A 12748-nucleotide genomic window follows, 5' to 3' on the forward strand; every position below is an offset into this window, starting at 1 on the left:
GGAAGCTTTACTGGAAGGTGTAGTACATTGACATATGGGGACCGAAAATCAGAAACCAATGCCTCAGCAACCCATTGTGGCCCTCAGCCATCGAATTAGGGCCAGACCCCAAGCAAGAGAGGGTCAATGCCCTACTTGGGAATGGCACCACAGTGTTGGTGCGCACCGGCTTGCCTCATTTCATCAGTGAAAGCAATACCCGCATGCACAGCCTGCCTCGCCTCCTAGCCAGCCTTGTTCCTTACTCACTCGGAGGGTATGATCCTGGCTCCCCGTGACAAGCCGCCCTGCCGCAGCCTTCAGGGCCGTGATGGGCTTCTGGTGGGCACAGATGACGGTGTGGGTCAGCTGGCACGTGACAACATCATTGCTGCTGTACATGGGGGACGGGGGAAGGCTGTTCCTCCCTGGTGTTCCTGGGGAAGGCAGGAGAGAGGAAGCAGGTGAGAATCTTTCCCAGATAGCACTCTGGCAACTCAGGAGGGGGGCGCTCAGGCTGAACATTCAAATTTTGTCTGGGTTTCCATCTCTGCTTCCAAGACCCATTCCTCATGGACCTAGATTATCATCACTATTAGCAATACCAGCATCATCACCACCACCAAGGGCTGTTGGAAGGCAGAAGAAGAAATGGAGGGAAGAAAATCTGTATTGTTTAAAGATAGAAAGGCACAAGACCAGGGTGAGCAACTGTGACAAAACCAGATGCCAATTTGCTGCCCTGACACCTTCTGTGGATAGCAGAGAAAACCACCACTGGCAAAACCTGAAGCTAGATAAGGGCCAGAATTCAGGAAACAACATAAACATGCAGAGTGGATGCCGAGTATGTGGTGCAAAAAATCACAGAATCAGAGAGTTGGAAGAGACCTCAAGGGCCATCCAGTCCAAACCCCTTCTGCCATGCAGGAAGACATCATCAAAGTACTCGAGACTCCACAGAGGGAGCATATTCCACTGTCAAACAGCTCTTACTGTCAATACGTGCTTCCTAACGTTGAGGTGGGATCTCTTTTTCTGTAGTTTGCATCCATTGCTCCATGGTCCACATTCCAGAGCAGCAGAAAACAAGCTCATGATATTCTTTCAAATATTTAAACAGGGCTATCATGTCACTTCTTAACCTTCTCTTCTCCAGAACTCAGCACTGCACAATGGATGGATTAAGCAGGCAACAGCAGAAGGAAAGAACCATGGATCACCACATTGGTCAACAAGCACATTCAGGACTCAACAACGGAAGTGCCGCTATGCAACTCAAGACACTGCGCAACAACTGCTTGTTCTCCTATCCTGTGCAGTTTCCTCTTTGCCTCCATAGCCATGTGCATTGCATATGGTGGTTCATTGTGCAACTCTAGTGTTTGTCTGGGTGCATTCTACTTGTCACAAAGGCTGCATAGTGCTGCAATGGCATATGTCCACATGTGGTTGTTTTTGCTTTGCTAAAAGCTTATTGAACTGAGGCCATAGCCAAAACCTCTTCTGCTTCTGAGGAATGGATGTTTTTGATGTTAATCAGGAGGCCTGTTACTTATTAAAAAAGGGAAATCATTGCTCTTGGAAGCTCCTTGATGAGACAATTCCCTTTCAGAAAATGAGCAGTCAGGGGGAAGCTGGAAGAATACGGGGGGAAGGCTACAAAACAGTGCCCCTATTCAAGGTGCTATAGGATGCTAACAGGGAAAAGAGAAACACAGGGCTGGAGTCTCTCAGGGTAGATGAATCCCCAGACTGACTTCCAGCTCTTCCTGTTTTAGTCATCTGCAAAACAAGGCAGCTGAGCAGAAGACAGTCTGAGCCTGGAAGGCAAAGGTACTCCAGAGCCTTTTTCCAGTGGCATGGGCAGCCCTCTTACCTCGGAATTGGGAGTGATCCACAGAGGTGTGTGTCCTTAAGGAATAGAAATCCAGGGAGCCATTCAGACGTGCAGCAACAATCCTGTTGTGAAGCAAAGACCAACATACATGTGCACTTACATTATTTAAACTATTCTGGAACCTACTTCTAAGGATAAAAGCCCTCCCAAAGCAGCTTTGATGTTCAACTGAAAACATCAACAATACCAAAAAAATAAAAATTAAAAAAAAGGGAAGCCAAAAGCCAGGAACGACAGTAAAATATGCAATCTGGTGAAAGCTTAACACCCAATACCTACAACATTTCATTTATTTAAAGGACAAAATAAATAATAAATAATAAAACTTTTATTTGTATCCCGCTTTTCTGTAACTAGACAATCAAAGAAGCTCATAACATATTAAAATCCACGTTTACAACATTATGTCCCAAATCTCCCCCTTAAAACAGGATTAAACACATTACAATTAAAATTGGAGATTAAAATATCTATTAAAAACACAATAAAAAATATAACTAGGACAGAGCGGTGGGCTAATACACGATGTGGGGGACAGTCATTCTGTGGCCGGACATTTATTCAGGAAAGGCCTGCCAGAAGAGATCCGTCTTGACAGCTGGCAATTTGACAGATCTCATCCGTCCGGCTGTTCCATAGTTTGGGAGCAATTGCAGAGAAGGCCCTCTGGGAGGGAGCAGTTAGTCTGGTTTTTAAAGACTGCAATTGATTCCTCCCAGAGGACCTGAGGGTGAGAGGCAGATTATATGGGAGGAGGCGATCCCTCAAATAGGTTGGACCCAAGCCATATAGGGCTTTAAAGGTGATAACCAACACCTTGTACTGTGCTCGGAAACTAATAGGCAGCCAGTGAAGAGATTTTAGAATAGGTGTTATTCGGTCACGCCTAGTTTTTCCGGCAAGAAGCCTGGCTGCCATATTTTGCACTAGTTGAAGTTTCTGGACTAGGCATAAGGGTAGCCCCATGTACAGCACATTACAGAAATCAAGTCGTGAAGTTACCAGTGAATGTACAACAGTTTCTAGGTCCTTTACTTGCAGGAGCCGGAGCAGATAACAGACACTCCTGATCGTCGCATTCACTTGGTTTGTCATGTGAAGCGACAGATCTAGGAGCACCCCCAGACTGTGAACATAGTCCTTTGTGGAGAGCGTGATCCCATCTAGGACTGGAGGTTGCAACCCAATTCCCGGTTTGGGGGCCCCTACTGTAAGTACCTCCGTTTTGTCTGGATTCAGCCTGAGTTTGTTTTTCCTCATCCAGCCCATTACCACTTCAAGACACTGATTGAGGGGAGAAATGCCATCTGTTGCCATAGCTGCTGATTGGGACATGGAGAAATATATTTGGGTGTCATGAGTGTACTGATAACACCGTGCCCCATGTCTGCGAATGATTTCCCCCAGCGGCTTCATATAAATGTTGAATAGCATCGGGGACAGTATGGTGCCTTGAGGGACGCCACATTTAAGCTCCGTTTTCGATGAGCGACTGTCCCCAAGCATCTCCCTCTGGAATCTACCCAAGAGGAAGGACCAGAACCATTGGAGTGCAGTGCCACCGATTCCTAACTCTCCCAGGCATTCCAAGAGGATGTCATGATCTACTGTATCGAAAGCCGCTGAAAGATCTAGAAGCACCAACAGAGTCATGCTTCCTCTGTCAATGCCTAGACGAAGATCGTCAGCCAGAGCAACCATGGCAGTCTCCACCCCATATCCTGTCCTGAAGCTGGTTTGAAATGGGTCTAGATAATCGGTTTCCTCCAAGATGACTTGGAGTTGAAGGGCGACAGCCCTCTTGATCACCTTGCTCAAAAATGGAAGATTGGATACAGGCCTGTAGTTCTTCATATCCAGGGGGTCCCGGAAAGGTTTTTTCAGGAGAGCTCTAACCACCGCCTCCTTCCCTAAGGGATCCATTGATGACCTCTCTAAGAAATGCCATCAAGGCATCATCCTCCTGGACGGCCAGCCATGATGGGCAGGGATCGAGGGGACTTGTTGTCTTCTTCACATTTCCAAGGATCTTGTCCACGTCATCGGTATTCACAAGCTCAAACCGATCCAGTTTAACCTCAACAGCAGGTTCACTGGATACCTCATCAGTCGATTCTGCAGCAATCCCAGCATCCAGATTGGCTCTTATCTGAGAGATTTTAGCTGTGAAGTAGTTGTTAAAAGCATCACAGCAGGAAATAAACCATAGAGTTGGAAGGGGCCTCATGGGCCACTTATTTATTTTCTTCATTTACTTCACTGTGTCCAATCTGCTGCTCAATGCAGGATATCCAGCTAGAGCATCCTCAGCAGGCAGCTGTCCAGCCTCCATCCAGAGGAGGAGACCCCACCACCTCTCTAGGCAATTGGTTCCATTGCCAAGCCACTCTTACCATCAAGAAGTTCCTTCTAATGTCCAATTCATATCTACCTTCCTGTAACTTCAAACCATTAGACCCAGTCCTACCCTCTGAGGCAGCAGAGAACAAACCTGCCCTCTCTGTGACAGCTATTGAGATATTTCAAGAGGGCAACCATGTCCCCCTCAGCCCTCTCTTCATCAGCTGAACATGCCCAGCTCACCTATTTTGTTCTCCATACCATCTTCTTGTCTTCCTTGCCCTTCTCTGAAACTGTTCCAGCTTGTTTATATCCTTGTTACAAGTGAGGTGCCCAGGCCTTCCAGAGAAGATCTGACTCTTTGTCTTGGAGACTATGGTTCCATCAATACAGGCTACAATATTATTTGCCTTCTTTGCTGCTGCAGCATCACGCTGCTGGGTCCCTTTCAACTTATGTTCCGCATGCGGCCCAGCCAGCATCATGCCCCCTCAACAAAGCAAAGAATAGAATCCAGCCCCCCCACCCCCGGCCCAGTCCCTCTCTGTTGTGGAGAACCCACCACGCTATTAGCAAGTGGTGAATAGAGGGGGGTCTGTGGAAACAGGGCAGGCCAAACAGCAAACGCAGAAGGAACAGCTCCCAGAGAATACACAGGCACATTGAGGTGGCAAGGCTGAGGGGTTACCAAGCAGAGCTGTAGAAGCCCTGGAGGAAAAGTGAGTCTCTTGCTTGCCCTCCTCTGGGGTTAGCAGCCAGAAGAAGCCTTTGGGAGCAGCAGGCAAGTTGGTTAGTCAGACCAGGCAGAGCCTCTCCCTAAAACTGCCACTGGTCTAGGCACTGACTCACTGCAAGAGGAAGCAGACTCCTTACCTGCTGTTCAGAAAGACCAGAGAGGTGATGCCGGACTGGCCTTCCTCATTACTGCAACGCAGCGTGCCCTCAATGGCATCCCACACCTGTAAGGCAAGAGAGGGGAGGATGCCATGACATCTGACCCTTCAAAAACAAGGAGCTCCTACATCTCTCTCCTCCTCATCCTGCCTCCAGCTGAGACACAAATGGCCCCATGACCTTTCAGAGAGGTTTCTTCACCCTGCAGACACACATACAGAGTGCCTAGCTTCAAAACAGATGGCAGCAGAACCATTCTAGCCCAGAGAGCAGCAGCTTCCTACTGTATGTACAGCCAAACTACTGGCTCTGGGCAGCCAGCATGGGGTCACCTTCTAAGGCCTCAAGTGGAAGGAGCTGACCATTCCTCACCTCGTCCCTTCAACACCTTTTCAATCACATACAACAGTGGTGGGAAACTGCCATGGGAGCTACATTTTCCCGCATGAGCTTGCCTGAGTCTTGAGATTTGGGGCAAGGCTCTCTCCCTGTTTTGCCACCCTCATGGCTACATCGGGTGGGAACACGAGGACAGGGCCTTCTCTGTGGCTGCTCCCATGCTCTGGAGCTCCCTTCCTAGAGAAATTGGGCTGGCACTCTTCTTGCTATCCTATCATAGGCAGGTAGAAATATTTTTGTTTCAGTAGGCCATTGAAAACCTACTGCTCATAATACATGATCATTTTTCTTTTTTAGAAGACAGATTTTTAACTCGTTTATTAATTCCATGGATAGTTTTATGTATTTAATTTTCGTACAAAGTACATTTTCCCCCAGCAGCATCTGTTTTTAACTTTTATAAGCTGCCTTGAATCCTGAATTGAGGAAAGAGCAGGAGGTAAACAAAAATAATGGAAACAATACTACTACTAAAATCCATCCTCACATTTTCTTTTTTTTAAAAAAAACTTCCTTAAAGAGGCCTTCCTACCCTTCATAGGAAAGATAAGGGCAATCTTTCCATGTTTTGGGGCTTCCTTCAGGACTAGAGCATACCTTATTTTATTTTATTTTAATTATTTTTTTGCACCCAGAAGCAACCAGAAGTCAACTTTTAGGTTATTTTCTGGTTTAAAAAGGGCCTCTCCTGTACTTAAAACATTTCTGGGAAGGGGAACTTTCCCCCCTTCATTGGGGGGGAAAATCAAAGAATTTTTTTTTAATTCCAGGAGTGCTTTGGAGGGACCAAACGTGTCCCAAAGGTTGCCCTTTGCCCACCCTTGACATGCCAGGACGGGGCTTGGGGCTAGTGACTGACCACAGACTGGGTCTTTTGCTTGTGCTCTCCCCCAGGAGGCAGATATGGAGTGGTTTGCAAAGGAATCATAGAATCATAGAGTTGGAAGAGACCACAGGGGCCATTCAGTCCAACCCCATTCCGCCATGCAGGAAATCCAAATCAAAGCATCCCTGACAGATGGCCATCCAGCCTCTGTTTAAAGACCTTCAAGGAAGGAGACTCTATCACCCTCCGAGGAAGGAGTGCATTCCACTGTCGAACAGCCCTTACTGTCAGGAAGTTCCTCCTAATGTTCAGGTGGAATCGCTTTTCCTGTAGCTTGCATCCATTGTTCCGGGTCCTGTTCTCTGGAGCAGCAGAAAACAAGCTTGCTCCCTCTTCAATATGACATCCCTTAGGAACATAGGAGCTTCTTTTGAGGAGGGACTTATACCTTGGATGGCTTCTGGTTGGTGGGGAGAGGCACCTCAAGAACCTGAGCAGCCCTAGTTGTGGGATCCAAATTGCAAAGGAGCTTTCCTCAAACCTCAAGCACTCACTCAGGAGCAAAGAGCAGGAGGAAATGCTTCCATACCCCAAAAGGCCTCTCCCTCAAATCCATCCCTGGCCACCCTCCAGAGAGGTCCTTATCCTTACCTCTAGCTTCCCGTTGCTCCGGCCAGCCACAATGAGGTTCCCCTGCAGCTCCAGGCTCCAGATGGAGCTTTCAAAGTCCCCTCCCCAAGAAGGGAGGGACGGGGCCTTATCCATCCCCACGCAGGACTCTTCACCCAGGCTGCTCCGGCGGGCCCCACAGTCTCCCTCCTCACCCCTGCAGCCTGGGGTCCTGCCTCCACTGGCCTGGCTGAAGGCCACCTGCCCATGTGGAGCAGAGAAGCCCAAAAAGTTCACAGAGTTTGAGGTGCTCTGCTCCTCGTAGACCTTCTCCACCAAGCTGCAAAAATCGTAGCCCGCCTCCTTCTGCCGGCCGCAGATGGCACGGTGGCGGGGCTCTGGGCTGATTGCCTTAGCCTGCTCCAAGAAGTTTGTATCAATGAGGGAGGTGAGGTCTGGCTGATCAATGAACAGAGGGGGTTGTGGGGGGCTCCGAGCCCTCTTGAAAGGGCGGCTGCCTTCAAAAGGGTCATCCAGGCAGCCTTTGCCTTCGGGGCTGTGATCCCAACAGTCCTGGTAATCAAAGATGCCACTGTGGTCTCGGCGCAACCTGAAATGCAATGGCAGTCCACTTATGATCAGTTTCACAGTCTGCCAAGGGTTACTGACAGGAATATGGGACCATCAGTGATTAAACTGTTGTTCAAGAATCTAGGAATCTGTGAGGAATCTGTGAAGCAGTGTTGCTTTATATAACTGCACTTTTGTGACACTATTGATGGCAATTTCATTCAGATGTTTTGCCAGTCTGTTCGGAGTTGCTTCCAGAGTACCTATAAATGCTGAACCACACTGAGTTTCTTTTACAAACATCTCTGTTTGTAGGTTTCAGTACATCAAAATCTTATCACTCTCTTTGTCTTCAATAAGAAGCACTTGTGGTACAGTGGTTAAATGGGTGTACTGCAGCCACAGAGTTGTGAGTTCGATCCCAGGCAGGGCTCCAGGATCCACTCAAGCCTTGCATCCTTCAGAAGGTTGCTAAAATGAGTACCCAGCTTGGTGGGGGCAATTAGCTTGCACATTGTAAACCATTTAGGAAATGCTTGAGTGCACTGATGAGCAGTATAGAATTGTACTTGCTATTGCTACTTGCTATTCTGCATTCTCCCAGGCTTGCCACATGTATCAAGCAAGCTTTCTTTTCCTCAGCTACATTTATAACTGCCTTATTACATTCTAATTGTCAGCCAGTTTGAATCTTAAAGTCCCATAGGAATTATCATCATCATTGTTGTCATCACTTCTGCCACCATCACCATCATTTATAACCTGCCGCCCCCCCCCCCCCCAACTGGGACTCAAAGTGGCTTACAAATTAAAATAAGCACAATGTAGAAAAAACAGGCAAAACAACCATTCACCATTAAAATGAATTAAGCGATTAACAACAATAAAAGCAGTTTAACATTTACAATCAAAAATGTTAAAAGGATGTTTTTTTAAAAAACAGCATGATTAAAACAGTATAGAATGTTCTAAAAAGCCTTTAAAACCTTCACTCCTCAAAAGTCTGTTGGAATAAAAATGTCTCTGCCTGCCGATTATAGGATAGCAAGGAGTGAGACACTGAAGAAGGGAGTTCCAGAGTCCAGGGGCAGCCACTGAGTTTGAGAGCTTCAGGGATCTGTGCCTAACAGGGCAGTGAGATCTAGCTGATCATTCTGGGACTTCCAGTATCCAGGGACACTAGGACAACATGGGGAATGGGTGAAGGTGGACTTCACTGTCAGAGCAAAGCACTTTTGGAAAGCATCCAGAGGACAACAATTAAGATGGTGAAGGATCTGGAAACTAAACCTCATGGGGGAAGGAGCATGAAGTAATTGGCTATGGAGTAAAGATGACTAAGGGAGAGATATAGACAGCCCAAAAAATATCTGGAGGTCTCTCATCACTTGGATGAGGGAGTGAACTTGTATTCCGTTGCTCCAAAGGGTAGGACCATGAACCAAAAGGCCAGAAAAAAATATGCCACCTGGACGTTAGAAAAATATTTCTGATGCTAAGACTAGTCGAGCAGCAGAATGTGTCCCTTCAGAAGTTGATGGACTCTCTTTTGTCAGGACACCTTTAAACAGAGTTTTGATTATAATTTCTCAGGGATGGATTACTACACTGGCAGGAGATTGGATCATATGTCTCTTAGTCTCCCTTCCAACTCTATACTTCCATGATTCTGTTCAGTGGGAAGGCAGGTGTGCATAGAATCACAGAATCATAGAGACCACAGGGCCATCCAGTCCAACCCCCCTGCCATGCAGGAACTCTCAATCAAAGCATACCCAATAGATGGCCATCCAGCCTCTGTTTAAAGACTTCCAAGGACACATGTGAATATGTAGGGTGTCTCTTGAGAAAATTATTTAGTTCTTCTGCAAATATGTAATTGCACACAGAATACCAGAAGGGAACAAGAAAGAAATAAAACCACTCTTTGCAGGGGCATTTTCTCAAAGGGATGTCACATTTCTTCAGGGAATTATCAGGCAGGATTTTCTATACCATCATTTCTAGAACATATTCTAGAAAACAATCTGTTTGTCAGTGGATTATTAACACCAACCCAACTTTTATAGACAGCACATCTGAGGCTGGGAGCCCTTGTTGGCCCAGGAATGAGAACAAGGCCCCATGTTGAGCAATGCAAAGTGTTGCCCCTGGAATTGTGTTCAGACATGCAAGCTGGAAACAACATGGCCTGGAAGTGGTGAATCTCCAAAGTCAACAGCATATCAGGAACAAGACTAGCACCTCTCTGAGGGGTTTCCTGAAGAGACCTACCCTTGCTTTGGAATGACTGTGAGGCAGTCACCAGTCTGAGCGTCCCACACACGGATCTGGCCCACCAAGCAGCAGCTGACAAGCAACATGCCATCACTAGCCAGGCATTCGATGTCCTGGGGAAAAAAGACAAGAAAAGCAGGTCAAGTGCTTGAGCAACAGAGAAGGGGAGGGATTGGCCTTCCTTTCTCTACAGTGGAAACTCACAGGAAAGTTTACAGAGAAAGAGCAAATCTGTCACCATCTTGGTTCTTTTTACTGTGATCTTCACTGTCATTTTATTAGCCCCATTTTTCAAATTTTAACAGGGAGATCTGTTGTTTTACATTGATTACTTTCTGGCTAACCAGTTTCCTGAGATTATAGCAGAAATCAATACAAAAAGAGAGAGAAGAAGACCAGATTGTCCAGGGAAATAAAGACAAGGGAGTTCCACCACTGAAAAGCTATCAGAGAAGCTGGATCTCCAAATCCAGCCAGTTTTGTGTGAAAAGTGGGTATTTGGTTTAAAAAGGTTGTTTCCCCCCCCCCCCCCCCCAGTAGCCCCATCAGAAAGACCAGAAAATAGCAGAAGGAAAGAGGCAGTGTTTAAAAAAAAACAGTAGAGGAAGGTCAAGGAATAAATTGTTAAATAGAAAAGAAGTTCAAGTTAAAATAATTTCTTAAGTGAAGGTAACCTCATAATTGGGAGAGAGACAGTGGCTTGCCAGGATCACCTAGACAGCTTCCAGGACAGATCAGGGGTTTAAATTCTTGTCACCTAGACTTTTATCCCATCACTGAAATCACTACACCATGTTAGTTCTCCTACACCTAAATTTCAGCTGATGGCAACCCCATCCTAGGGCTTTCTTGGCAAGATTTATTCAGAGGAAGCTTGCCACTCTCTTCCTCTGAGGCTGAGAGAGAGCAATCTGCCCAAGGTCACCAAGTGTGCTTCCATGACCAAGAAGGGATTCAAACCCTGGTCTCTTAGAGTTCTCATCCAGCACGCTACCCACTACACCACACTGGCTTGTCTATCCCAGGCTACAACTATCCTATTACTCCAATCCCAGTTCCAAACCAATGGTATGAAAAGGTAGGCCTTCAAAACAAACCATGACAGAGTGCAATAACCAGCTATGTCTGCTCCATGTTGGGTCTTCTGAACTAAATTTCTGAATGGGAAAGATGGGGCAGAGAATTCACACACCCAAGCCTAGAATAAAGATTCCTGAGCATCCATCCCCATGTAATGCTCCAGCCTGCCTGTTTGGCTCCCTCCCAAGCAGCTTACCATCAGGTGACCCCTAAGTACCAAGGGAATGATCTCCGTCTCTGGAGGAGAGTATCCATAGTCATCACAAGGCAGGTCTCCTCTCCTCCTCCGGCTGTGGGAGAGTCCATTTTGCCCATAGTTTTTGGGGCACAGAACTTTGTACAGGCAGAAAAGCAGCAGGACTAAAAGGATGCCAGATGCCAGGCCCAAAGCAGCAACCCTGGAAGGGAAACAGGAGAAATGAGTCAAGGCTGAAACCCCCAGAAGCTCCAGCCTTCCAAGGGCAATGGGCCCAAAAAGAAACTGCTGAACTGGGCCTGAAACCAATTCTATAGAGAGTGGATGCCAAAGCCTAAGAGCTGTACATTAAATCTCCACTTTGGGAAACACTGTGACATGGAACATCATTCACCTCCACACAAGGACTCTTTCCACATGGGTTGTCACAGCCATGTAAAAAACCAGCTGCTAAAAAATATTCCAGCAGAGATGTGAAGGTGCAACTCTCCAGATGTTGCTGGACTGCTATCACCTCTGACCACCATCTTTATTGGGTAGGGCTGCAGAGAGGTATAGCCCAACACTATGTAGCTGCCAAAGAAGCCAATGCAATTTTAGGCTGCACCAAGAGGAGTATAAGGTCCAGATCAAGGTAAGTTGTAGTCACGTTCTGTCCTTCATCAGCAATACTGCAGCCAGCTCTGGGCACCTCAGTTCAAGGATATGAATGACCTGGATAATGATGATATTTATTTATATCCACCTTTTCCCCAAAACTGGGACTCAGGGAAGCTCGCAACATTAAAAACAGTACAATTAAAAAAATTAAAATTGAAACAAACCCTATGAGGAATGGCCAAGGTAGGTGGATATGCACAGTTTGAAGGAGAGAAGACAGAAAGGTGATGGCCAACATTAAATATCTGAAGTGAGGTAAGGTATAAGATGGAGCAAGCTTGATTTTTGATTCTCCAGAGATGAGAAAAACAAACCAAATTAAAAAATTAAAAAAAGAAGAAGATTCAAACTAAACTTTAGGAAGAACTGATATAAGAGCTGTTCAACAATGCAATAGACTCTCTCAAAGGGTGAAAGACTCTTTTCACTGAATCATAATTGGAAGAGATCTCAAGGGCCATCGAGTCCAAGCCTATTCTGTCATGCAGGAATTCACAATCAAAGCACCCGAGAGATGGCCATCCAAACTGAAATACACGCAAAGAAGGAGACTTCATCACACTCCAAGCATGTTCCACTGTTGAACAGCTTGTACTGTCAAGAAGGTCTTCCTAATGTTGAGATGGAATCTCTTTTCCTATAGCTTGCATCCATTGCTCCATGTCCTAATCTCTGGAGTAGCAGAAAACAAGCTTGCTCCATCCTCAATGGTCACTCTTCAAATATTTAAACAGGGCTATCATTATCACCTCTGAACCCTCTCTTTTCCAGGCTAAACACACCAAGTTCATAGGGTTTTCCAGACCCTTCACCATTTTGGCCGCTCTCCTCTGGACACGCTCGAGTTTCTCAACATCCTTTTTGAATTGTGTTGTTCAGAACTGGACACAGGATTCCAGGTGAGGCCTGACCAAGCAGAATAGAATGGTACTATTACTCCCCTTGATCTAGATACTGTACTTCTATTGGAAATTTTTAAACAGAGGCTGGATGGCCATCATTTGGGAGTGCAGCGGTG

General features: G+C 46.4%; 1 protein-coding gene across 2 annotated transcripts in view; it reads right to left on the minus strand.

Moving 5' to 3' along the window:
- LOC121934352 (SREBF chaperone) overlaps positions 1 to 12748 on the minus strand; it is a 69827-nt gene that overhangs the window by 5778 nt on the left and 51301 nt on the right. For both annotated transcript variants that reach the window (XM_042474760.1, XM_042474758.1), the window contains exons 15-20: positions 11071 to 11272; positions 9792 to 9907; positions 6990 to 7557; positions 5093 to 5178; positions 1859 to 1941; positions 250 to 416 (exon numbers count right to left, since the gene is read on the minus strand). In XM_042474760.1, coding sequence (XP_042330694.1) covers positions 250 to 416; positions 1859 to 1941; positions 5093 to 5178; positions 6990 to 7557; positions 9792 to 9907; positions 11071 to 11272 — 1222 coding nt within the window. The remainder of the gene's footprint in view (positions 1 to 249; positions 417 to 1858; positions 1942 to 5092; positions 5179 to 6989; positions 7558 to 9791; positions 9908 to 11070; positions 11273 to 12748) is intronic.

The sequence above is a fragment of the Sceloporus undulatus genome, chromosome 6, assembly GCF_019175285.1.
Source record: "Sceloporus undulatus isolate JIND9_A2432 ecotype Alabama chromosome 6, SceUnd_v1.1, whole genome shotgun sequence".
NCBI classification, from domain to species: domain Eukaryota; kingdom Metazoa; phylum Chordata; class Lepidosauria; order Squamata; family Phrynosomatidae; genus Sceloporus; species Sceloporus undulatus.